Source organism: Sturnus vulgaris, chromosome 2, assembly GCF_052056855.1.
Source record: "Sturnus vulgaris isolate bStuVul1 chromosome 2, bStuVul1.hap1, whole genome shotgun sequence".
Lineage (NCBI taxonomy): Eukaryota > Metazoa > Chordata > Aves > Passeriformes > Sturnidae > Sturnus > Sturnus vulgaris.
The window spans coordinates 80,897,826-80,925,357 of record NC_142244.1 but is presented as its reverse complement, the minus strand read 5'-3'; the positions used below and the strand labels follow the sequence as shown (position 1 = coordinate 80,925,357).

General features: G+C 41.1%; 2 protein-coding genes across 6 annotated transcripts in view; one reads left to right on the top strand and one right to left on the bottom strand.

The window, feature by feature from the left end:
* On the top strand, positions 1–26,713 carry GGACT (gamma-glutamylamine cyclotransferase). Of its 4 annotated transcripts, none has more exons than XM_088159872.1 (3): positions 39–132; positions 2,989–3,015; positions 23,487–26,713. In XM_088159872.1, exon 3 carries the CDS (start codon positions 23,504–23,506, stop codon positions 23,975–23,977), a length of 474 nt encoding a protein of 157 aa, XP_088015998.1. In that variant the 5' UTR covers positions 39–132; positions 2,989–3,015; positions 23,487–23,503; the 3' UTR covers positions 23,978–26,713. The 4 variants fall into 4 exon arrangements, with proteins under 4 accessions (XP_014728846.1, XP_088015998.1, XP_088016000.1 ...); XM_088159874.1 differs by lacking the exon at positions 39–132 and adding an exon at positions 1,902–1,919; XM_014873360.2 differs by lacking the exon at positions 2,989–3,015 and having other exon boundaries at positions 1–132.
* The window catches only part of PCCA (propionyl-CoA carboxylase subunit alpha), a 271,414-nt gene continuing 270,336 nt past the window's right edge, over positions 26,455–27,532 (bottom strand). For both annotated transcript variants that reach the window (XM_088159871.1, XM_014873333.2), the window contains exon 24: positions 26,455–26,800. In XM_088159871.1, the coding sequence (XP_088015997.1) occupies positions 26,732–26,800 (69 nt within the window). In that variant the 3' untranslated portion in view covers positions 26,455–26,731. The remainder of the gene's footprint in view (positions 26,801–27,532) is intronic.

Below are 27,532 nucleotides of genomic sequence, written 5' to 3'. Positions count from 1 at the left end.
GAACGCGGGCAGGCGCCGCCCCACGGCCCGCTCCGCCCCGCCGCCTATTCCCGGGAGAGGCGCCCCAAGACGGGCAGAAGGCAGAGGCCGCAGGCGGGAGCGGAGGCGCGGAGGAAGCCGCAGCTCTGGCGAGTGAGTGCCCCGCAGAGCGCCGGGCAGAGCGAGGCGGGGCGGCTGGGCCGGGGCCGGTCCGCCTTCGCCACACGTGATGCGGCGGGGAAGCGCTGAGGGGAGGCGGAGGTGCCGGCACGGGCTGCGGGAGGGCCGGCGGCTGCCAGGGGCTCTGCCGGCGGTGCGGCCCTGCGGGGAGAGCACCCTGCGGGGAGAGCACCCTGCAGTCCTGCGGGAGAACCCTGCGGCCCGGGCCGCGCTCCGAAAGCCACGTGGGAGCCGGCCCGGCCCGGCCCGGTCCTGCCGGCTGCAGGGCGGGCCGGCGATAGGCTCAGGGCTCCCGGCTGGAACTCAGGTGTCCGTGGGGCAAGGGCACGGCAGCGCCTCAGTATGCGAGGGGCGGCCCGTCGGTGATACAGCTGAGCACAGGGAGAGCTGTCCCTAGCGCTGGACCGGCCAAGGGCATGGTCGTCTTGTGTTCTCCAGGTGTTCAGGGGCATCCTCCAAACAGAAGTGTTCATTATGATCCAGATACTCCTTTTAGTAACATACCTTTGCCCTTGTAATACCCATTACAAGGTAATAGTGATGTGCACTTGAAGAGCCAATACCTAAACTAGAGGGAAAAGAGAAAGGAAAGAGTTCGGGTATCATAGATGCAGAATATAGCAGAAGGTGCCCCTGCTCATGGCAGGACTTGAAAATAGGTGATTTAAGGCCCCTTCTAACCCAAACCATTCCATGACTGTATATCTTTACAAGATAACATTTCAGAGCATTATCTTTTTGCCTGCATTGCTTGGACCAGAATGTTTGGGGGTGTCTTTCTGTTTTTTTTTTAATCCACCTTGACTTCATTTTGCTATACTTTCATCCCCCACCTGTTCTGTATCCTCTTTCATCATGGAGTTACTTAAGTCTTTTGGTTTTGGGTTAAGGTTCATTTAGTTATATCTGTGTTAATTCCAGACAATTAACTTTCTCATTTTTTGCTTCAGGTATTTTTTAATTTGCTGCTTCTGTAATTTTTGCCATGCTTTGAAAATATCAAGGTAGCAACTTCTGTAGAGCTGAACATACAGTGGCACAACTGTAAATATTTCCATGACCAAATTGTTTCATGTAGAACTCTGTGAGGAGTGGACTTGTTTTATATAATCTCCAGCTTAAGCGGGCAGTCATCCTGGAAAAGCAATTTCTTAACAGTTAAAGTTGTTCATTGTGTGACAAAGGCCATTAAAAGAGGCTTTAAATTTCACATCTCTGAACAAAACATAGGCAAATTTTCATCATTCTTCTCCCCTTCTCTTAAAGGAAGTCTTAGAAACTTAGACAGTCTCTACTGTCTATTTAAGTGGCACTCCTGTTCTGCCCTTGCTCCATCATAGCTGTCAAAGTCATATGAACAATAACATGTCTTGTTACCTAAGTGTAGAACAGCTTTCTCCTGCCATGGTTAAATAAATGCTAAACCGAACAGATGTCTCTTTTACTGTCTGTCTAAAAACTTGCATTTTCAAAGAGGTTACATGTTAAACAAAACAAAAAATGGTCTTTCCATGCATTGCTAATGTTTTTAAATTTGCACCGGACTGCTGACAAACATTAACTACTTAATATGTGCATCACACTTCATTTTCCTTGCGTTCTTGCAGCCTGTTTGCTCCTCACTTTCCAAATTAGCATGGTTTTCTGCCATCAGCTTTGCAAGCAAGTTTCTTTGAGCTTGTTCATGAGTTTGTTTTGAGACCACTGGAATACTGAACACAGCTTCGCTCCATCACAGAAGGAAGTGTGTCATGTTGTTGGTACGTGTCACGTCCCCTACTCCTCATAGCTTTTCTTTTTGGTGCCTTTATACATGTGATTAGAGTTTTCTGTTGCTGATTTTATCCTATCATTCAGCATAGAAATATTGCTTGGAGTGCTTTATTTACTGCAGTGTCTCCTTTTTATCCTTTAGAAAGGCTCACCATGTCAGTTCATGCTTTCCTTGGCTGATGTTTGACATGGAAATCTAGATGCCTCCAGAGAGTAGAGGGCACAAGCAAGGCCTGGTTTGCACCAGACGTCCTGCTGTCTCTGCCACCCACTGTTCTGCTGAGCACAGCCTCTTCCCTTGGAAAGTGTCATCTGGCATTGGCTTTAGCCCTGCTCTGAATGAAAGGCTGGGCTAGGTGACCTTCAAAGGTCCCATCCAACCAACATTCCTCAAGTCTGTCTGTCCATTCTCATAACTCCCAATAGTAACCCAACTGTCTATTTTAAAGGAAGCTTCCTCTTGAAAATTACTTTCATCTGACTGCTCATGTAACCGTGGATTTTGCCAGTTCTGCTTCTCTTGTTCATATGGTTGTGCTTGTTCTTGGGGAACTTCAGGGAAATTAGGTTATGTGACTGCTTGGTGTACGTTGTGAATGTGCAAGTGTAGGTACAGGCACCATGGGTGGTGTCATGGAGTGAAATAAGAGAATAAATTCCAGGGGAATATTGTGGCATTTGCCTTCTGCTACACTTTTACTCTCTAATGGATTAGCCAAATTATTTTTCTGTGTAATCATGAATGCTATTAATAGTTACTGTTGGTAGAAGAAAAAGACACTACATTTCGCTGTAGTTTTTGTAATTTCATTTTTGGAGCAATGCACTTTTCTATTCCTATTCAAGTCTTCTTGTATGTTTCTTACACTCTAAAAGTTCTTTGAACTTGAACCTGGTAAAATCATTTTCATAACTCTTTTGATTTAAGTAGAATTGAATGTGAAACTTGAATGACATTTTAACTGACGTGAACTGATTAAGCAGCGAGCATGTGCTGTAACAGAACACATTTTCTATATGAACTGATGCTACCTTTTGTTTTCTCATCTTTCATAGATTTTTTGCAGTATTCTGACAGAAAGGGTAAGTATTACATAGATAATTGAGTAAGAGACAGGGGAAATGGATGGACCCAGTCATGTCATTGAGTTAGCAAATGTAATACCCTTTTCATTCTGTCTTTCCAAAGAGGATGTTTAATACCTTTTTCCTTTAGAAATTGAACTATTCAGGCAGTAGTAAATCACTGTTCTTAACCCAGAATCCGTAGCTATCCAGAATTTTCTGCTCTTTTTCACTGCAAAGGTTTAATTACGCTTTATGAACCATGTCAGATACAGCTCTCTTTTCCCCACTTCTAATTAATGTTGAAGAAGGACAGACTGTACCAGGATAATATCATGTCCTATTGATTTACCATTAGGGTGTAGTTGAAGAATGGCCTTTACATTAAGATTCTTGGCTATTGTGATTTCTTTAAGTGTGTCCACTATTTGCTCTTAACATCTTGAGAAAACGTATTCGATATCACTGTCACTCCTGGTTTCTCTGTCTTACAAGACACCTCTTTTCCTTTGGAATTACCTACATAACTACCTCTCTCTGCAGTGTTTTGACTGTAATTGCTCATGACCTTTACTAACAGCCAGAGTTACTATTGTATTGCTGACATTCTGACAGAAGTTCTTGGTCACGTATAATTTCTTTTTCTAATCCTTTCCCTCAAGTATTTCTTTTTTTAGTGCTGTGGGTTGCTACTAAATGAAAGGGAGATTACCCTGCCTATATCAGGCTTCAGTTGTGCGAGAGTAGCTGTATTAGAACAACAATGCAATTTGAAAAATATGTGCTATCAAATAATACCAGAGTAACTGCAAGTCTCTTTATCTTCTTTCTCTCCCCTCGTTTTGTGTAGCCTGATGCAGCCCACAACTTTTATCAGAGCAAAATTCAGGTTGGAAGGGACATGGAGAGTCACTTGTCCAACCTCCTTCCTCAGTGCAAGGTTATTTATGTGGCCAGACCAGGTTGCTCAGTGTTTTATCCAATGTGTCTTGAAAACCCATAGGGATAGAGCTACACAACACCTCTGGTCAGCTTGCTTCAATTTTTGTCTGTATCATGAGAACCCTTTTCCTTGAATCAAATTGGTGCCTCTCTTATTTTGGTCTATACCTACTGCTCTTCAACTCTGACATGCACTGCTGTGAAGACCCTAGCTGTGTTTCCTGCATAACTACAGGTATGGGAAGACTGCTTTTAGGTCAATCGAAAGCCATCTCTTCTCAGCTTGAAAAGGCTGCTTCCTGAGCTGCTTTTCACAAGGCAAGTACTCTTGCCCCATGACTGAATGCACTGCAATTTGTCCATATTTTTTCTTGTTTTGGCCTCCAAAGTAGGTGCAGTACTGTAGAGAGTGTCAAGTAAAGGGAGATTGTCACTCCCCATAATCTGCTGGTTGTGTTCCCATTAATACAGAGCAGGGTGCTTGTTGCCTTGGCTGCTTGCTTTGTTCAGCAAGATGTATTCATTAGTCCCAAGGTAAGGATGTGTAAGGTATATCCTTGAGATGTCAGAGGAAACATGGATCCCAAACAGTATCATCTTCACTACTGTACTGCACTTCTAGCTGAGTCTTGGCTCTAGCAGCAGTCAGGGTTGTAGCTCTCCTTTTAGCAAGGAAACAGATGCAGATAGTTATTTCTCATCACGTGTCTAGAAGTCTTGCTGTTTACTTAGTGTTCCAGAAGCGTTAGGAATGTTTGTTGGTGTTATGTTATTTTCTGATAAAAATATCATGCACAGTTTCAGTAGTGTTTTGGATTGTTGGTATAAAAGACTTATCTCCAAAATATATTTTTTTATGCCTGATCTGGACTCAAATCTTCTATAGGTTCTCTCTTGGATCTTTCCATATCTGGGCCTGTTTAGCCTAGAGAAGAGACACCTAAGAGGGGACCTCCTCAGTAAGTTTTGAAGGGAAGCTGCCAAAAGGATGGAGCCAGGCTCTGCTCCATGGTGCTGAGCAACAGGACGAGAGGAATCAGGCAGAGACTGATGCACAGGAAGTTCCACCTGAACATGAGCATAAATTTCGTTACTGTGCAGTTGACCAAACACTGGAAGAGACTGACTAGAGAGGTGGTGGAGTGTCCCTCACTGGGGATATTCGAAAACTGGTCGCAATCCTGTAAAATGTTCCCTAGGATAGACCTGCTTGAGCAGGGAGACCTGTAATCTGCTGTGGTCCCTTCCAACTTGACCCATTCTGTGATACCCTGGGTTTCATCCTGTACCTCTGCTGCCACCTTTGCATCTCAGGTACTAAATGTTGTCTACACATCTTGTGAAGTATGTCAAGTTAATACATTTTCCTTCTGGTGGGCAGGCCGGTTTGTGTGCAGGACTTTCAATAACTAAGGTTTTATTGTTTCTGCTGACACACAGTATTGATAAGAACCATGGGTTTGTACCTCAGCACTGCCCCCTTCTTCAGTCTACTTCCCAAGATGACAGACTTGCATTTGAAATGAGTTTCATTTGTAGTTGCTGGCAAGAGATGCGCCTCACATCTCTTTACACCAAATGGTGCAGCCTGAATGACCAGCCTAGATTCTGAACTGTAGGAAATTAATAATAATTCTTTCTGAATTATTTTAATTGAACCCAAGTGTTGTTTAATTTGCGCTATCAAGTAGGCTAGGGACACTAAATTTTACCACTAAAATCAGTATGTCATTTTGGTTGTCTATGGATTCTGTCCACTGCAAGTTTTGTAAATGACAGTTTTGTTCTTGGTTGGATCTCAGAATGTGTGAATTTCTCTCAAAATCAAAGGTAAGATTATTTCCCATCAGGAGAGGCCCAGTCCACATATACAATAGTACTGAAAGCTTGAAGAAAAAATAGAAACAAGCCAATTTTCTTCAAAACATTGCTGAGAAAAATCATCTTGGAAGTGAGATAGTGAGTAGTGAGTGAGAAATAAGGGTCTTGTTCTGGTTTTCTGTTGAAGGAATGGTGTTTGCAGTGGTTTTAAATGACAAGTGGACCTAGTGATGTCCTCCTGCCTAACTCTTGGCCTCCTTTTTGTGATGACATCCTTTTGGCCTCTGTTTTTATGTATTTTCCTCTGCTTAAGGGATAACAAAAGCTGGATGATGGCAATATGTGAAATGAGTGCTGGAATATGCACTGTCTCATTGTGGGGATTTAGCCAACCCAGTTCACCTGGACTGAGAGGATGTTATTCTACAGTGAGGCAGCAGGTTGTTAGTGTTTTAACTTGAGGAAAAATGGGAATTCTTTCATGGGTTTTGTGATAAACTCATGCAAAAAAGGGGGAAATGTTAGGACTCTAGAGAAGGGGCTTAATAACATAAGCATCCATAGTTACAAATCTAAGAGAAAATTACTAGATTCAGATTTTTTATCTCAGAGATCAGAAGATAGGACTAACTGAGAGAGAAACTCACCAGAATATATGTATATTCTGTATATTCTGTGCAGTATATAAAACTGAAGAGTTTTCAGCAATAGTAGTTTGGTGCAGATGATCAGATGAGGGATGAAAAACAATATAGTTGCCATGATTGTTGCCATCAGCTGAGATGCCATGGTCTTGAATTTATTGTCAGGAACAGAAGGACGATAATAGGTATTAGAGTTCTTTATTCCCCTGATTGCATACCTGCACCGGGTGCTCAAGGGAAGCTGTGGCTTGAAGAATATCTTAGGCCCAAACTTACTTCTAGCAAAATAAGAACTCTGAAGAGAATGGGACAAGCCTACAGAGGCTAGGAAAGTGAGGGGAAAAGATCACTAAAAATTCCTGTGTAGAAAACATAATATTGGAGTGAATGTCATCTTTCTGATATGTTTGAGTGTGTCTCAATTGCTATTGATCTTCCTTGAGGCAGTTTTTAGTGAAGCCATCAAAACTTGGATTTTCTGTGGAATGAGTAAGTAGGAGTCTGAGCTCAGTGTTCCAGAATGTTTTCACTGAGAGGAGGTGGAGTACAGCACACGTATGGAGTGTGGCTTCATGTACTTCATGAAGCAGTGCTTTGAAAGTCAGGTGCTGCTTGAGGTGTGGAGATCATGCTTGGAAGTATTAGGATGGGATGTGGGCATAGGAGAACAACCAAATGAAATTTAGATGAGATTGCACTGAGCCTGCACTATATTACTAAAATGTATAAATAACTGAGAAACTATATGAATGGAGAGGAATGTTGCAACACAGTTAATGGAGTGGAGCCCCAGGCCTGATTTTGCCTTAGCTGAAAATTACGTAGGGAATAAATCCCAGCAGGATGCTTACCATCCACATACACATTTCACACATCAAACCACTAACCTGCTCCAAGGCTGCCGTCCTTGCTGTGATGTAGTTCAAATATACCTGCTATGAAAACTTCCAGGATATGAATCCAGCCACAGGCCAGATCTTACTGAAGCTTTCTGAAGCTCATTTCAAACATGGTAAGTAACACAATGTTACATACTTAGGAACTGAATGGCTGGGGAGAGTGCCCAAAGGGAAGGTGATATGAAGGGCTCAGAAAGAAGAATTTCTGCCTTCTGTGGACTTTGTAGATAGAAACAGTTCTCTTAACTCTTACCTCTAGCAGGGGTCAAATTCAAGAGAGAGTGAGCATAAAAGAAAATCAACCTTTAGGATCTTTAAATTACATCACAGGTTAATGATTTATTTCTTTTGACTAAACTGTCCTAAGGCAGTGGGCCTTATTTCATTATTGGGGTTCCAGGCATAATTGATATCTTAATAAGGTGAATATGTAAGTGGTTATGGGAAGCTTCAGGAAACCTAGTTAACAGAAACAAAATATCTTTGAGAATACAGGCAGGTGGGCAGAGAAAGAAAAGGATTTGATAGTGTTTTTTTCATCTTTCTAGTATGAGATTCCTTACTGAAATATACTGACTGGCTGGTTATTCCTCTCCCCTCTCTTCTTGTTTATATTTACCTTTATTTATCTTGTCAAAATATCAAGAAATTTAAGTCAAAATATATTTGGATCCATCTGTTCATCTAGTCTGTTCTTTTACTGCTAGTAGTTATTTTATCCTTTAATTAGTGACAATTTACTATATTAACGGAGAGCATCAAGTATCTTGAATTTTGTACAGGATGAACTTAAAAATTTTCTTCCTAATTTCTATATAATAAAACGATTTAATCTCTTTAATTTGTCATATTGTAGTCTATATGTCTTACTGTAACTTCTGTTTCACTATTGGTTTAGGTGGAAACTAAAATCAGGCTCTGTATTTTCACTGTCTTTAGCAGAGGTTTATTATCATTGCAGTCTTATTGTGAACTCAGGATGTGTTTATTCATTGGCATGGTGATCCAGTTCAGTTTTGAATTTTAAGTGTAGTTATTCTTTTGGTATAATAACTTTGTGCTCTCAAATCTTGTGACTGACTGAGAAAATTATCAAATCCGTGACTGACCTTTTAGTTCTACGTTTGTCAAATATTTTGAGTGGTTTTGGGATGCTTTTTTGGGGCAATTTTGAGATTGACCATTGATGTTGTGGCAACCAGATTTTTAAGCAGGGTCTGGAAAGTGATGCATCAGACACCAGACCTGGTAGGTATGGTACTAGAAGGAAGGAACAGATGACAATTGCCTTTAGGATAATTTGTCTTTCATGACCCTCGTGCCACATCAGGTAATTTGGTTTGACATTCGATAGGTCAAAACTTAATCTCTTGGGCTAATTTTTGAGATTATGTATGGGATGGATTATTTATTTGACATCTGCCCCACCCTTCTGTGGTTCACTGTACCAACCCATTAAACAATCAGCACAACTACATCATCAGCTGAGTTTTTACTTTAGGTAATAATGATGCTTTGGGAGTTTAATTAGGTAAGCGTGCTAGGAAATATTTTTAGTGACAGTGGAACAGTCACTCTTAAGATTGATGATTTTTATCTCTTAATGGAAATAAACTCTCCAGTAATAATCTACTCTTGTGATCTGTAAACACTCTGCAGTACTAACACTTTAGTGTCTACTTAGCCAGCTCTGCTTAGATCCCTACTCTTAATTATTTCTGTCTTGTGGGCAAAGCTGCTGCAGATGCAGCTTTTTAGCATGTTTTCTGAGCTACAAAAGGATACAATCACTTAGCTGTCTAAGAGATGTGTACTAGCTTACATTGTTCTTTTTGATAAAACCTGTGACAGTGCTGTGGATTATATGCATGTGCAGCAGTTTACCTGTGAATCACATATACAGTGGTTAAACAAATGTGTGTGTAAGATAGTTTTTGTCTAAGCTGCTGATGTGGCAACTGTATATAAGAGACACTATTTTTCTATTCATACAATAAACAATGTGAGGGTATAGATTTTTAATGGTTCCATATCAAAGTGATGTATCTCAGCAGCATGTTATCAGTAGAACAAATAAAACCCATATACCTATATACAAAATATAATTTATGTTTTTTAAATCTTTATTAAATAGCAGTTGTTTCAAAACTACTTGGGATTAAAATCTGTCATATCTGTGATCTAAAAACAGTTTTTGAGATTAAAAATAGACACAACCAGGACAAGAGTTATTTTGTGGATTTGTGACCGTCTCATTAGCCTTCTGCACATCATTCAGTATATTCATTACTGGTGCTTCCTCGCAACTGAAATGAACATAACAAATCCTGAGCATATGTCCAGTTTGAGATTAACCTCTGATAAATATTAACTAGTCTTTCTAAACAGTTTTGGAGGGTTGGGGTTTTTTTCCTAACCAACAGTTCTTGTTAAGTCATATTTTGCTTGCTTGTGGGAATATCATGAGCATTCAGTGTCAAAAGTTCTGCCAAGATCAAGACGAAGTAACTAGTACAGATCAAGATGGATGATTTCAGCATCTGCACATCTTAGCAGTGTTAGAGATGGGAAACTGCCTCTGTATGCATTCTAAATACTAGGTTTTATTACTAAAAGGTCTGCATCCCTTCTTTCTTCCATAGGAGCTGACATTGAAATAGTGTGTATCTCCACACAAGTGGTGTCCCCTAGGTCTGCCTGGGCAGTCCTTTGTGGTGGAGGACATATCAGCCACTATGCTGAGCAGCTCCAGATAAACCTTTGTGACCTGTGTATTACTTTACCAGTTGTTCTTCTGCTCCTATGCATATGTGCACATTCTGAGTCAGTGACCACTGAATACTTGCACCTTTTGGGATAAAAGGGTCCTCTAAGGTATTTTTAATTTTTTTTTATTTTTCCCTTTTAAAAAGGGTAACGGGCTAGGGAGTCCTAAAATAATTAAAACCTTGTTTTACAGAAAACTACTGGTGTTTGGTTTTGGGTCTTTTTGCTTTGGGAGGTTTGCGCTCTGAAATGCTGAAGTGAACAAGTGGTGGGTGTTAAAATAAACAAAACCTGCCTGTAAAACCTGTCTTACTTGGTTAACCCACCAGACTTAGGCTCTGTCTTTTTTAAAAATTACTAATTTATGTTAACATCTGTTTAAATCCAGCATTGAAGAGAAGAGCTGCTTTTTCTTAATGACTTGCATCCCTTTTCCCAGGCTTTATCTTTTTTCTGCTTTCTATGACTATTTTATTCTTTATATGGGTTGATGTTATTTGATACCATTATTCAAGGTTGCATTGCTTGCTTCTCTTCCTTTTAGGGGATTTGGAAGTCTGTCATCAAAAAGCTGGCCCCACAGATCAGCTGAGAGGTAGTGAATGCCTTGCAGGCACATAGGGATCTCCTTCAAACATAGTCTATGGAGCCTAGAAATGCACTCACCAGAAAATAATTGCTATATCAGGGTTAGCTTTTCTGTTCTAGCTTTAAAATCCACAGTGATTGCACTAAAACCTGAAAACTTGTACCTATGGAAGTGATTCTGTCTCAACTGAAAAAGTATTGAAGGACAATATGACTTCTGGAAAGTCCGCTGCAGGAAACCTATGCATAATTAGTGGAAGGGAAGTGTCAGTATGAGTAAGCTTTTATAAAATGAATTATAAATATCTTGATCACATCTTCCTTCGTGTTCTGATACAGAATTTTCTGCCAAAGTATAGACTCCTAAACTTTTTGATTCTGAAATATTACATTTGTATGTTGTAATACAGTATTTTGTATCTTTCTTGTATAACAAGCTTATGACTTTTATTTTTCCCCAAGAGTTCAGGATTCTTTCACTGATTTATTTGAAATGCTATATTAAAAGAAAAACATGACACAAATCTTGTACCAGTTAATCTAACTGCCAGCCATTACTCCATTTGGGCTTTGGAATAAGCATCAAAAGCTGAGAAAGTTTTCATTTTCTTATGCCCATTATCTAAAGATTAGAGCAAAATAAATGCATGTACTTTCTCATTAAAAAAAATACAGGGTCACCAGTTCTGACTCTTTTCATTTCCCTTCAATTTGTCAATTTTTTATCAGCTCTGTTTGCTGATAGAGTGGAAAGAAGCAGATACTGAAATTAATTAAATCTTCTTTGATATTTAACTTTTTATTTAGTGTCTTGGGGATCCAAGGAGCTCCAAGCAATAATCAATCAAAATCGCTCCCCTCTGTCTATTCTCAGGGCAACTGTAATAATAAGCAATTAATACAGCCCTAGACTGGACAAAAGGTCGTGATTAGCCCCTACAAAATTGACTGCTATTAGCAAAATTCTGGTGTAGCAGAAATCACCACTTAAAGTGTTTTTGCAAAAAAAGGTTTAGGATTTAGCTTGCTCAAAATACTGGAATACAGAAAAATTTTCACTTTGTTCAGGCCTTTTTTGACCTTGTGTAAGGGATGAAGGCTTTTAGACACCTTTAGCCTCATTTTTAAAATGATCTGCCATGGTCAGTTAACTGATAATGTATCAGTTAACAAAAAAAAATCGGTGTGCATTGCTTGCCATAATTTTCTACAATTCCACTTCCTTTGAATTATTGCTGCCTTAAAATCAAAGCACACACAAACTGCAGAGCGTTTTAGAAATATATGGTGTTATTCTGGTGACACCAGGTGTTGAAAGTAAAAAATGTAATGCATTATGTATTCAGAAGCATGCCTCTACTAATTGGTAGTTATTGTAGGGTAAACGGTGAGCTAGTGAGGGTTTGTAATTTGCCAATAATTTATCTGTTTTGAAAGAAATGTTCACATGCTGAAAGTCAGAAATTATTTGATCATTACCTCTCTTTTTAAGCCGTATCAAAAAGACAAAATTAAAATGTCATATGATTTCTCTTCTTTCTGTGTTTTAAGTAATACAGTGTTTCTTGATTTACATCTGGCTCTCTAATTATATTATTTAATTTTTCCTCAGTTAATTAGCATTACTAAGTGAGTGTTTGCTTAAGGAATGCAGAAGTGAAATTAACTGAGATTTCCAGATGTCCCTAGATACTGTCAAGTCTGGGAAAAATGCTGTTCAGAATAATAACCTTATTATTATTCCTGTGTATGTGGGCATTGGGAGTTGCCTGAGTCTGCTGTACTGCACAGTATTTGGGTGGAGAGAGTGGCACTGGGAGGGCAGTGATTGATTTGTTCGAGAGCTGAATGTAACTTCCTATGGCCAAGTTGGACTAAGAAGTTATTTAATAATGTTTCATGCATTTTTAATAATATGTGCATAATCCTTACCTTTAATATTTTCCAGGTAGCATCATTTTAACTCCAAAAATACGATTTTTGGTTAATCTGTAAAATTGCCCCTTCTTATTCCAGTTTTTCATTGTCAGATGTATTTGGTGTGAGGGTGTACCAGTGTTCATCCAGAACTACTTCTTGAAACTCCCAGGCTGTATTTGCTATGAGCCACGACCTTTCAGTGCAAGCAGTCTGTTTTTAAAAGTGTGGTGCTGATTGTATTTAGTAGAGGCTGTTCTCTTTATTTGTGGCATAAAAATAAATTATAAGTGGTGCTTGTAAATTTATTTTAGTAGGAGAAAAGTTGCTGACAGGAAGAGCAGATGGTTTTCTATTGTGTACCAATTTGTGCTGAGAGGTGTGTGTTGAAAATGTGTGCTGATCCCAATGCAAGAGGAAACTTTTCACTTAGAAGGATAGAGAAGTCTTAGGACTTGCTGTTCCTGTCCTACTTACCCTGTTCACTCACACTGAAATTTGAAAAAGCATGAGGAAGTAAATTGGAGGATACTCAACATACTACTGGATATTTGGGATCTAGTTGGAAAGATGGAATCCCAGTAAATACCAGCATGTATGAATTGTTCTCTTATTTCCACAGCATACCCTGAGAAAGCAGGAATATAGTGATCCATTGTCACTTCTGCATCATGTCCCACAGTATGGACAGGGGACAGTGGCAATTTACCTTTCCATGGCGAGTTCTGTGCATCCCCTTTGGTCTGCTCTGTTGACAGCTAATGTAGCCAGTTTAGCCATCTTCTTTTCTCATAATTATGGCCCATATTTGGGGTGTGCAAGGAGGCTGTTTTGGGGAGATACTAAAGCTAGTCAGAGGATATGCTAATTTATAATGGAGGCGTAATCACCTTTTCTTGGGACCTGCTCCAGTCCTAAATTGGCTACATCTTAAGATGTAGCTTGAGACATTCAGAACATTTTGTATTGTAATATTGCCTAATCCATGCCGGTTTTCTCAGTACAAACTCTAGACTGATGGATAGGTGTAGTTGGACACTCTCCTAGATATTTCAATGCCTTAAGGTATGTGAATTTCTTCTGATGTGCACACAAAGTAACTTGGAAGACTTACATCTCTAGAATGCTAATTTTATTTTTTAAAAATTTAGAAGGTCCTTTTCAGCTGCTCTGTGTGCTGTTATGATGCAGAAATGTATCACAGATGGCAGCCACCTGGTTTGTAGAAGTAAAATCCTTCAGAAAAGCCATTAGAGTGTGTCCAGAGCAAGGTGACCAGGGTGGTGAAAGGCCTTAAGGGCAAGACTCACAAGGAGTGGCTGAGGTCACTTGGTGTGTTCAGCTTGGAGAAGGTTGAGGGGGGACCTCATCAGAGCCAGCAGCTTCCTAAGGGGGGCAGTGGAGGGCAGGTGTTGATCTTCTCTCTGCTGACTAGTGATAGGATATGAGGAAATGGGATGAAGCTGGAGAACTCCAGACTGGACATTAGGAAAAGATTCTTCACTGAGAGGGTGACTGGCCACTGGAACAAGCTCTCCAGGGAAGTGGTCATGGCACCAAGCCTGTCAGAGATGAAGGAGTGTCTGGGCAATGCTCTTTATTGTATTGGTTAACTTTAGGTGGTTCTGTGAGGAGCAAGCAGAGAATTGGGCTTCATGACTCTTAGGCTTCGCTACCAGCTTGAGAGATTCTGATTCCTTTATTGCCTTCAGATGATGAATGCCCCAGAAGCTCTTGTCTGTGTTCCCCAAGCATATGTTCTTGCACTTTGTATCATTAAAAGCCATCTTACTTCAATTACACAGTTCTTAGGCCATCTCATGTGGCTGTAGCATGAAATGATGCACTTGTGGATGCATCACACACAGATGTGGTAGGCACACAACTAATTACTGTAGTTAAGATCACTAAGAAATAGAAGAATATTGATTCCTGAGGTATATGACTGGTAACTTTTGTCTGTGCTTATTGCTGCTTATTTTAATATAGTCCATTATAATCTTCCCTTAACTTACTCCTTGTCCATAGACAGTTCTTCCCTATGACTTGGTCTAGAGATGTTTTCACTGGTTATTAAATGATGAACTCCAAGTTCACTGTGTTATCCTTGTCAGAGTAGGTTGTTTAATGACCCTGGCCTGGCTTTTTTGCATTCAGAACCACATTGCATATTAATCCCCTTCTCATTTACTTCCAGTACTTAATTCTGTTTTTCTTTCTTTGTCAAGCTACTATCAGAAATTCTTTCTCAAAGGTCACTGAAGAGAGGCTGTATGTATAAAGCTATTTTCATTTTTGTAAATATTTTATTTGTAAATAATTGGCTCATATAAATTAAGATGAATATTATGTAATTCTGTTACAGTCTTACCCCTGCTGTAAGATGCCCTTCATTAAAGCTTCTTTCCAAGCAGTCTGGAAGAAGAACTGGCAAGGAGACCTTGAATTAGAGTAAATTCTACGAGTCATCATAAAACCAAAATAGCTTTTATCTGCAATTGCAAATGTATATGTAGAGATAGGGAATTTTTTCCATCAGTAATTCTTGTGAGATTCTTGTGGCTCCATGAGATTTAAGGGATTGTGTAGCTGGTTTTCCTCATTTTTCAGTAAATACTGACCTTACAGACCTGTGTTAAATTTTGCATTAGACTATAGAACCTGTTTCTGCATCAGACCAAACCACTCTTTACCAGAAAATAAGCATTTAATTTGACATATCCTTTATAGGACACATACAGATTGGAGATCTCTTGTCTTGCTTTGACTCTACCAGGCAGAAGGATATTTGAGAGTTTGGTCAGTACATTTTATGGATTTGAAAGCAAATACTCCAGTGCCTTGCTAAATGCAATTTCGAGCTTTTTTGGATGTCCCCATAATATTTATTTGTTTCTTCTGTGTAGAAGATAGGAGGCCAGTAAATGTATTTACTTTGGGATAAGGATGCATTCCCTGTTGCTGAAGAAGGATTTGAGGTATGTTTTAGACTTCATTGCAGGAATTTGCAAGTCATTCTTAGCAAAAATCAAAACCAGGACAGTTGAAATAACTCATTAATTTTTTTATTATAATCTGTGACTTAATTGTTCTATAGTAAACTTGTTACTAATTTCTAAAGAGAAGTGATACACCTCAGTGGGATTGAAGTTAATTATATACATCTGTTCGTGGTTCTTTGTAGTTTTGATTTGATGTCCTGTTTTGGTTTGTATTTTCTTGCCTTTTATTATATTAGAAAGTGGTGGAAGAGATATGTTGCTGAGATGTGAATTGGGTATTTATTTCTGACTTCTAGTACGTTGCAAGCTGAAATTGACTTTAAAAATCTTTTTATTAAATAAAGCTACCCAGATAGCACATCAGTGTAAGATTTACATATACATTTAACTAGTAAGACAAGTAAAATAACTCTAGTGAATTAGAATAGAATAACAAAATCACTTAGTTTGGAAAAAGACCTTTAAGATAGAGTCGAACTGCTAAGCCAGCACTACCAACTCCATCGTTAAACCATGTCCCTGAGCACCACATCTACACACCTTTTAAATACCTCCAGGGATGGTGACTCCACCAATTCCCTCGGCAGCCTGGTGAGCTGATTTGTTTGCCAGTATGTCCCATGTTAAATATTAGGCTTTCCTACAAATTTGATTCAAAGACTGAAAAAACTCCAATTTTGCTTCTATGCACCTTTAGTAACCTCAGCTCTGGTCCTCTAAATGGTAATCCCCCTTCCATTGCTACCTAGTGGCACACATGCAAATAAAAAAGCATTACTGTTAGCGTAACCTTTGTGTGTATAGATACACTTTATTGCCCACTACTCCTTCTGAACCTCACAAAATTTGTATTACCCAGATTCAGAGCAAATGTCCTTGGCTATTATCCCACACTATCTGTACCCTTTCTGGTGGAATATTTAAAATTGTGTTTGCATTTAGAACTGGTGGTTCCTCCAGCACAGCTGATTTTACCCTTCCTCTCTTCTGGTGGCCACTAACACTTCACAAGCAAAGCATGGGTCTGTGTAGAAAATCCATGTGTGTGTATATGTGATTACAGCAAATGTATATTAATTACCTTTCTTTGACCCTTTAAAGCAGCTCATAGTTTCCCAGGAATCATGTTTTGAAAGAAAACAGTCTGTAGGGTTTTTTTTTGATGTTTCATTTCTGCCACATTGGTCAAAGGTTTGTGTTTTAGTAGCTTATCCATGCTGGACTAGAGTATGTAGAGCCATTTCTGGAGGAAAAATACTACAGTGTAATGTTCACTGTTCCCAGATATATACCTGGTGGTTTTTGTTTGGCTCATTTAGCAGAGCCCATTTTTCTCCCTGAACATCTGTGCTCTCATTTGGTTTTTAGCAAGGTTCGAGGAACATTGTGTTGCAGTCACCTCTCCACGTGGTGCTGCAAGGCTCAGGCACCTTGACTCATCCCAGGGAGACATCCTGCTACCGCCTATGGAGCTGCTGGCTGCAGAGGTCTCCTCTATTCTCTCAGGATGTCCAGCTACTGGCCCTCCCAGCCAGCCACACAGTGAGGCCCAAGAGACACCACTGGGTCTCTCCTGGGCAGAGCTCATCCTGCCTGCAGCCCCTGCCATGGCACCTCCACAGAGCAGGAGCAAAGGTGCAAGATGGCCTCCCAAGCCACAGGCTCCTGCCAGTGAGTGGGAGGATGCTCTTGCTCGACAATGGGGCTTTATAAACATCTCCCTTTCAGGCTCAGTTGCTCTCCCAAGGGACGGTGCTGGGCCATGACCAGGGCACCTCTCCCCTCCTCACAGAGGATCATTGTGCAGCTGTTCCCTCATTTCCTTTGTGGAAAGGCACCTCACGATCCCACACAAGACCCCATCTTTTTTCTCTTCCCGTTCTCTCTCTCACCATCCTTTCAGTGTAGAAAAATACATTCCCATGCTTAGGTACTCAGAGTGTTTGCCGTGTTCCACAGGCCGGGATGATCTTCTCGGTCCAAAACAGCGAACTGACCGCTCTGGGTATTGGCATGTAAATTAATGTGCTGACCTCGCAGGGAACCCATCCAAGCTGCAGGCTCTGTCCTGAGTTTCAGGATGTCGGCGGTTTGAAACTCCGGGCTCTGTTCTGCATCTCAATGATGGAAACCACTTCAAATTCACCATGGCATAGCAGGGCTGCCCTATCAAAAGTTGTTTTTCTACTTTTTTCCTGTAACAGCAGTCTGGCATTTAAAGCTTATGCTCTGTTCTTGTGGGTTGTTTTTTTTTTTCTTCCTTTTGTGTAGACACAACAGTGTAAGCACCTATGCTAAAAGTGCAAAGATGAGATATTTCTGTGTATATAATTTTAATTAATTGTAGTGTACTTAAAACTGCATTATAAGGACCCACCATGTTTGAATGGGATTTTGAGAAGCCATCTAGTCTCTTGCCTTTCTCTAAGACAAGAGGAACTGTAGCATCCATGATAGTTTGAACAAGTTGTCAAGAGTTCCAGTTTTCAAGGCTTCCACGCTGTTTATTGATTTTCAGTAAACACACCTCAGCCCTCAAGACTAAGATTGCTATGTTCTTCTGAAACATCGGTGTGTTGCTCAATAACACTCCAGCATGGGGAGAATGGAGTGTGAACAAAGGAGGAGATGTGGTTTCTCTCGCTGTATAAACTCATGGTTTATCTGTCCTTAGATATTACAGTTCTAGTTTCTCTATGTCAGAAAACCATAGGAGAATCAGTAAAGAGTGCTTCTTGGTTTGTTAAATATATATGGACTTGTCAGCCATGAAGAGAGTAAGCACTGGAAAAGTATCTGGTGGCACTGAGGAGGTACACAGAGCCCCCTGACTCAGGAAGATGAAGCAAGCAGGCATCAGGGAAAGACCCCATAGTAATCTGGCCTTATGCACATGCATGCAGTCCCAGCCTGGGAATGCCTTCCATGCTGCTGCTGCCATTGCTGACACAAAAACAGGCATGAGAGCTCGTAGGAAGAAAAGGCCTTTACAAAACACAACACTCATCACTTTGACTTGGGGAGGGTCTGGACCCAAGTCTGGAAATGCATCGATGTTGCCTTGCCCTTTTCTTGTGCTAAGATAGAGGGCACTGGGCCCTCAAGGTTTTTTGGGGTCATAAGGTTGTTCTTACACCTGTCTGTTCTTACAATTAGAAAGCTGTTCCTATCCATGTTTATGTTTCTGGGCAAAAAATTGTGGCTGGCTTTGTATTCGTGTATGCAGAGAATCGACTGTCTCTTCTTAAAACCTTTACCCATATTTGTAGGTGATTATGCCCCATCTCATCAGCTCCTCTTTAAGCTCCTGCTGGTTCATTCTTGGCCCAAGTAAAACAGTTCTGGATTCAGTGCTCTGCCCTGAGTGCTTTCTAAATAGTTTTGTAGTCCACAGGTTTCTGAATTGAGGTCCCAAGACTTTAGTGAAACTTATACAACATGACTTAATATTAGGACAAAATAGTCAATACTTGCTAATATCATTTTCTCTTGAGGTGACAGCTTTCCCTTCCTTCCTCTCAAATCAGTTTGTCCACATTCACTGACCTTCTGTTTTTTTAATCTGCCTTTTCTTGTCCTGATGCACTGGAAATCCCCTCCTGTCTCTGCACTCACTAGAAATTTAGCCTGTTAATCTAATATTGTCTAATATTGTCTAATAAGTCTAATATTGTGTCCAGCATGTGTTTTGCATCCCATCCCCAGCATCTTTTTACATGTGGTGGTTTTATCTGTTTGTCGCTTTGAAACCTTCAAAAAGTCACTTTGGGAATTAAACTCTTTCTGTAAGTAATAAAAATTAATCTAACACATTTTTTCTATGTAGTACAGTTGAAAGTGATTTGGAATGTTTTCAAAGAGACAAAAGGCAAATATTTGCTGTGATGACAAAGGGTACAAAGCACATGAGTGGTGCTGTGATTGACACCTGTCCAAAGGAAGGGCATCCTCACTCTGCCTCCTGGCAGAGGCTCACAAGATACTCCAGTTTAAGCACAGGAGTATTTGTTGGTTTGGAGATATGAGTTATCCAAGGAAGAAATGAAAAGAATCTGCAAAGAAGGTTAAGTGGAGTTTCAGGTAGTGCCCAGTAGCATCCAGCATGGCCCTGGTTACTCCAATACTCTTGTTTGTTTTCACAAACCAGCACCTCACGGTTTTGGAGCGGTTGACCGCTGCGAGGAGACCATAACCTCTTGATTTCAAAGGAGCCATCGTTTCACTGGTGCCTCTGTGGTTAATGCAAGAAAGGTGTCTTGCCATAAACTTTTTCCGAGGTATTCAGCAAGGTTGGGAAGGGGTCGGCCCAGGCAGGAAGCCCTTGTCTGTGCTATAAAGAAAATAGCAAGCAACAAAATGAAAGCATCAAAGGACCAACAGGATGCGGTCCCAGGAGTCCTCTCTGGCATGTTAGTCCTTCTTGAAAGTTAGCATTGAGTGAAGAGTGACCTTAAAACTCCCTTCATTCAAACAGACTGGGCTCAAGTTTAAAGTTCAAGGCATTTTGTTTTTTCACCTGTTTCCTACAGTTTTTAAGAAACTTCTGAAGAATTAATGTGTAACTATATCTGGTCACAGAGCCAATGCAGAGAATTTTTCTCAAGGGAAAATAATGTTACTGTATGGAGTGAGAGAAATGGATACTTTCTGAGTTAGGTTTTATTTTGTTGAAACTTTTTCTCCCAAACCCACTGAGAGCATGATTGCAAACAGCCCTGGAGCCAGGGTAATGCACGGCTCTGGGGCCATGCTTTATTTTTAAAAGAAGCTGGTAGGGTCCTATAATTGTCTGAATTGTGCTTAAAAAAAGGTGTTTTTTGCCAAAGCTGCTGTGGCCACTTGGGAAGCAAGGTCTTGTTTTGGGCACAACCTGGGAGCAGAGAGCCTGGTTGCAGCTTCATCTGCGAGTGCAGGGTGAGTGAGCCAGCAACTGGCCCCGTGGCCGCCCACCCTTCTCTCACCCTGCTGGAGCTGTTTGGGCCTCAAGAGGGAAAACTAAAGCCCTGACCCAGAACTCCATTGGTGGGTGAGGGTGGATGTGGATACAGTGCTGCCACCCTACCAGCACTAATGCCGACTGGCAACCCAGGCTCCTGGCTGGCACCACTTGTGAGCCACTTTTCACCCAACACCACCTACCTGTGTGATGCTGAAATAGTTCCTCTATTTTCTGATCTTTGCATCTTGCCTGATGCAGCAACTAGTTACAGATCCCACAAGCGATCTGGCAGGTCATCTTTCATAGCTAAAAGAAATAGTTTGCAGAGATGACGTACAATTTCACTCGTGTTTCCCCATGCCATTAAATTTTAATGATTCTGATATGAATATTTCATGAAAGTACTTTCTGAATGAGTTTGTTTTGTCTTGGCAGCTAATATTCAGTGTAAGTCTGGGCGAGTTTTGTTTGGTTTTTGGTGGGTTTTCTTTTCCTCTCAGGTGGTTTAGTGAAGGTAAGAAGTGTCAAACTGGATCAAGTGAGAAAATGCAACTTCTTGTTGGTGATTCAGCGAGGGGGTGCCATCTATAACTCTTTTCAGCTGCGTAGTGGAAGCCTGTGAAATGACCCTCAAATACAAATCTGCTCTGTGCTCTCCTGCCACAAGGTGGCTAAAACTCTTTTAAAAGCCCGGGATTTGCGAGTGCTTTAATGCTTTAAGTGATGTGAATACATCTCAGCCTTTCTGCAGTGCAACACTCAGCACAGAGATCTATTGCACAGAAAATTGTGTATGTCTTACTGATATGGAGCAGTGATTCAGGAAATGTTATTGCCAAGTTTATTTCAATCCCTCTTTGGCTGGAGGGCTGGGTTTTGCTTTGTTGTTGGTTATTTTTAATAGAAGAAGTCATTGTGCTCAGTCCATCCAGCATGAGCAACAGGGCCGCTGTGGGGCACAGAAATGCCAAAGGGAGCTGTGGCTGAAACTTCGGCTTCCCACTCTATCTCCATTTGTACTGCCTGCTGAATCAATCTGCTCAAAGCCTAGATCAGAAACACTTGCCCCAGCCTGGGTTAGCAAGTTCCTTTGTTGCTGTTGAATTCTGTGGACCCTGCACTGGGATGATGGGTGCCTTTCTTTAAATGGGTGATGTTTCCCAACAGCCAGCTGCTGTGCCATCAGAAACAAGGAAGTTGTTTTCACCAGTTTCAGGAAATGGTGACAGTTCTCTGTGAACTTTTTGGAAGCTTATCTCCAGCTGTACAGTAGGGACAGGGCTTTTGTTTAATGGAAATGAAGCGTATCTTTTTCTTACAGATGCACCACTCACTATAGAGCTTTTTATGTGCGTTTTAGGTTTCCCTTTTTATTTTTTAACTTATTAACTCTGACAAGTAACCTCTTGGTTGTGAACAATTTAATTCACAATTCATTTTTCTGATTCAAAGTGAACACGAGTGCCCTAATCCCCTAATGGGAATTAATTGCATGTTTCAATGCTTAACTCTGATCCTTTCTCAATCCCCACTGGGACAAGTTTCTTCCTGAAGGATCTGTGTTTGTTATTCAAAACACAATCTGAAAGGTAATGATTTTTCTTATAAAAGAGACTCGGGCCGACTGAATATTAATGCTCTTTTTATTGTGAGGGAATGAGCTGCATCCAAGAAAAAACCTCGTTTATGTCATGAAGGATAAATTACTCTGAAGTATATCTGATAAAATATGGGGGGAAAAATCAGTGTGTTCTTATTCCCCTAAGTGAAAGCAGTTTGCCAGTAAATGAAGGCACACACTGTTTTTGCTTGGAAAGCTGTATTTTGATACAGAGAAAAACTGTTTGCTTCACCAAAGGGGAAATTGCATGGCTACTTAGGATTTTTAAATGACACTGTTCTCAGCCAGCAACACACCCTTTTGGATAACTGACCAAACGTAACAGTTGACCAAAATAAGAGTAAATTGCAGAAAATAGAATAAATTTCTACTTCCAGACTGTTTTTAAATATTTCTCAAACTTGAAATACATTATTTAATGACACCTCTTTCCAAGAGGAGCTGGACAGACTTCTCTGACGTTGGATGTCTGGCCGAGCTGGATGACTGTGGATGAGGCAGGCTCTGCCCAGTCAGTGACCACAGGTAAAATCTGGGAAAACATCACAGTGCAAGAACTGCTTACCCTACAGAAATAATGGAGGACAAGCAGGGCACAGTGGGAAAAAATAATGCAGGAACTATGAAGGTACCTTTCCCCCCTGTTATGTTTCAGTAAAGCCAGTCTTTTATCCCATTTAAACCAATTTTGAGTGTTTCATGCTCACAGATAAAGCAAATGATCGTTCAGGGTCTGTTTTCAAGAGGGGGCTCATGTGTAGACCAGTTACGTGAGGTGATTTAACACTTTGGGGTGTCTGTCTGGGGAAGAGAGGAGGAACACAGCCTTAACTGGTCTCTCAGCCAGCAGCCAGTTTCTCCCCCAGCCCCACAGCTTCATGTTCAGCATTGGGTCCTCAGCAAGCGGGACCTCGGTGCTGACATTATTGCAAATCCACCAGCACATCCATGAGATGACTCCACACCAGGTTACACTTGCTTTTGAGGAGTCACTGAGCAAGACACCACCCACTTGCTGCAGCACAACTCCCATAAAGGTGAGAGAGAAATTAATAAAGATTAAGAAAGCTTTTTCTGGTGGTTGATGTTTGGGATTCCTTAGAGAATGTAATTTGGTTACAGCGAAGAACTGCAAAAGGCTGACTTTCTCCTGGTCTGTTTTTCACTGATGCAGTTGTTGTCTGAAAAGTTTCAAGATAGTTGAATTGAGTGTGATACTTAAATGTGGTATGGGACTATGAGACTACTTTTGCACGTGGCCAAACAGCCTTTTGTTCAGGAGGTGCCTTGGCAGGGCCATGGCACTCCAGGGCACTGGCCCTGTTGGTAATGTAACTCTTTTTCTTTCAGCTACTTTTGGAAGTACTATGGCCCGTGTCTTTGTCTACGGCACACTCAAGAAGGGCCAGCCCAACTACAAGCACATGATCAACACGGCCAAAGGCCTAGCGAAATTCCAAGGAAGAGGCCACACAGTGGAGAAGTACCCACTGGTGATTGCAGGGAAATACAATATTCCTTACATGCTGAACATCCCGGGGACAGGCCACCACATTGCTGGGGAGATTTACACTGTGGATGAGCAGATGCTGCAGTTCCTGGATGAGTTTGAAGGCTGCCCAGACATGTACCAGCGCACCCTGATGAGAATCCAGGTGGTGGAGTGGGAAGGGAAGGGCGGCGCGGGAGAGGCGCGAGCAGCGGCCGACGGCGTCCTGGAGTGCTTCGTGTACAGCACGGCCACGTACCCGCCCGAGTGGGTCGGGCTCCCCTACTATGACAGTTACGACTCCTCGGGGAAGCACGGCCTCTCCTACGTCCTACGGGAAAGCCGGGAGTAGACGGGAGGTGACGCAGCCTGGCCGAAGGCATAGTGCTAAGCAGGTGTTGCTCAGTAACCTTTCCAGGAAAGCTGTAATACCTTGTTATTAAAATGCAGGAGCTCTTGTAACCTTCCCAACCCAGGAGCCTTGGCACTAGTGTTGAAGTCCCGTAGGCCCAGGGCTGCAGACTCCTCCCCAGGCAGTCAATGTCCTCCTGGCCCCCTCAACCTCCTGCAGGTAACTGGGTTAGCACCAGGTGTAAAATAACTGTATGTGCACATCGGGTCTGGGGTCTAATTATTCCCTCAGCTTCCCCCTTTGCCTTGGTGCATAATAATGGAGGTCAGTGAAAGGCAGAGGAACAGATTTAATTTTTTTCCCCTGAATTGACAAATTTTCTTGCACTAATATCTGAAACTGATTTAAATGTCTGCAAAGTAAAGCACAACTCCTATTGAATATTGACTTGTAATGGGTTAGTAGGCTACTGTATGTAAAAAGGGAAAGCTGATCAGATAACTTGGTGCTTCTAGACAAATAGGAAATTGCTGGAGAAAATGTAAAGATTATTCTTACTCTGCATTGCAATGTTTTTTTTCTGAACTGGAAAGGTGTATTTTTAAACCACGTTTAGTTTTAAAAGGCACTGTCAAGAAATACTGAGAGAATATAAGAGAGTTAAATTTAAAATTTTATTTTTAATTTTACATTCTAAGCACTTTGGGTTCTGGTCCCGTTCACTGCATGACTGTAGGATTTGGGGATATGTGTGTCTGTGTGCCTGTGTGTGTGTCTGTTTTGAGGGATGTCGGGACTGTTGGGGACCAGGAAAAGCAAACCTACACTGGAGCTGTTGTGAGCACTTACTGTCAAGGTGACTTTTTGCTAAGCATTTTAATGCAGAACTTGCAACCATATGCAAACTGAGTTTCCTAATGGGGGAAGAATTTTATATACATTATAAAAATATCCAAAGGACCTGTATTGTGATTATTGCAACATTTAAATTGGGAAAAAATATGTAAGGAAGACTGTTGTCCCCCTGACCCAACCAACTGTGCTGGTTTCTGTACAATCTGGGAAAATCGTGGCTTTCTGTTGTTACACTCCTGTGCCTTATAGTTTCCTTCAGCTGCAGTGTTTGGTACAGATAGATTGTACAGTAGCCAAAGCTGCCAAAGGGATGGGAGCAGGCATTGTATGCCATGCAGTGAGCCAAAGTACTATCAAATGCAGCAAGGCTACAATTAAGAACAATACTGTACTTTTGCTTCACTGCCAGTAGCCCTGTGATGGCCAGAGGAGATCCAGGGTAGGGAATCAGCCTGAACTTTAGCAGTAGTAGGCACTGCTGCATCTCATTTAGAAAAGCTTCTATATTGCTGCAATAAGCAAAACAAGTAACCTGATAGTAGAATACTTGTGTCTCTTGACAGTATTTGTCTGTTTAGTGCAACCTGCAGAGACTGACCTGTGCTCCTTTTGGAAGGGGTAAAATGGCAGTAAGGAGACTTCTAAGGAGATCTGCAGGGTCTCTGCCTCAGTTTCTCCAACTGCAAAAGCATTAATTTTCCTGGAAAGCAGGTAGCATCCAAACACTCTCCTTACTCATCTTGATGACTTTCCCTAAGCAGATCCCTGGACTATATATTCCCCTTCGGCCATGTGATGTAGTTAATTATCAGTGTCTCAGTAACAGTAACAATGCCTTTTCAGTCAGAAGTTTCAAGCAGAATCAAGCTTTCCTGGTTGAACATGAGTCACCAGCCCTATCACTGACTGTTTTCTTCCACAAAAGGGCCCAGGCACCTCTGGCTACAGGATTTCTTTCTGGGAAGTAGCAGGACTCTGCACATCCTAGGCAAGAAAATGAGAGCAGGGTCACTCCACTCCGGGGCAGGGTCCCTTTGTCTCCCTTTCCTGTAAGCATTCAGGAGGAGGCCTGGTCTGAGGGACAACACATGCTCTTAGCAGTACCTTGGGGCAGCACCTAAAGAGCTCTGAGAACAGTGTCAGCTCCTTCTGTAAAGGCATCCAGTAATCAGTATCAGGAAAATAAGGGTGGGGAAATTAATATGGAATTTGAATAAAAGAAGACAATTCCCATACAACTTTGAATGAAAATACATGACAAATGTCTGCACTAGCAAAATAAAGCCTCTAATGTGTCATTTAAATCTAATCTATACAAAGCATTAAAATATAATAATATATATTTAAAATAAAAATTAGTTAATAAATAATAATTCAGTAAATATATATGTTAATTCAAAATAAATCTGATCAGAATTTAAGCTATTGGTGGTACTTGTGCAGCACTTACACAGAGTAAAGGAGAACTGCTCAGTTTGCTCAGTGGTTAATTTTTCATTCTTGCCAGCCATTCTGTATACTGCCTGGCTGGGGCCTCAAACCAGGGACATTGCTGTGGAGAAGACAAATCAGATTTTGGCTTTTGTTGTGTTTTCTTTATTTTAAAAAAGAGACTTTTCCTGTTTCAAAGCAAAAATGGTATTTTATTGATTTTATTTGATCCTGAAAAATCAAAGCATTACAAAGGTTATGTACAAGTATTTCTGGAAGTAAAAAATCTGGGATCTGTTGCCAAGATTTAACATCTGTGTTTGCTGTCTTAACCACTGATACAGTAAATATGCCTGTATAAAATCTTGTGCGTAGTACTGTCCATTTTCTGTGTTGAATTGTCTTAATGTTACATTACAGATAAAAATAATAAAGGCTTAGTTAATTCAACAGTGTGGAGGCAACCTGTCATTCCAGTTCCACCAGCAGATCTTCTTCTCCAACGGTGTCACCAGCTTTGCAGTGCACAGCTTTCACCTAGGGTACAGAAACAGCAGAATTTAAATCCTTCCTTGATATCCAGGTGAAATAAATGGCTTGCCTGATGTGGCTTGTATTGCACAGAGCACTGCATCTGCATGCAGAGGGTGATGGCCACTTTGCAGCCTGAGGACACCCCAGGGACACAGATCCACCTGTGCTGCAGGGGCCTCGAGAGGCTGAGTGCTCGAGCTCCTGTGCTCAGAGCCCAGCTGAGTTTTGAGTACCAGTGCTTGACAAATGGTGTCCAACCCCATCAGGGTACTCAGACACCTACCATTAGCTGGTTTGCTTGCAACAGAGATGCTTGAAGACCTGAACATCAGATAGAGATGCCACTTTCAAAAATTAAAAAGCACCTTTATTTCACCTGGTTGCACTGCAGTTTATTTGTTTTAAATAGAGGACAGGCTGATTCTTCAATACTTATGTTGGGACGTTGTAATGAAATATTCCACAACTTCTTTAATTACGGTTTTCAAATATAGCAGAATCTTGGAACTGCAGCCATGAAGTGGGTTTCTCTCAATCTCCAGAGAGCTGGGATAGAGGATTCAAATCTGAATTGGGATCCTTTAACATAACTGAACTTGGCAAAGGGCTACCACTGTCAAATAAGTGCAGCTCTATCTGTAGATGAATTACATACTCCCATGCAGATTCCTGAACTTTAAAACACAAATATCTTACACTAGTCCCTCATTTCCTCTACAAAAGGCTACAACATGT

What these genes read in the sequence shown, in the direction of transcription:
- GGACT (XM_014873360.2), top strand. Translation starts at nt 23,504, where the DNA reads ATGGCCCGTGTCTTTGTCTACGGCACACTCAAGAAGGGCCAGCCCAAC.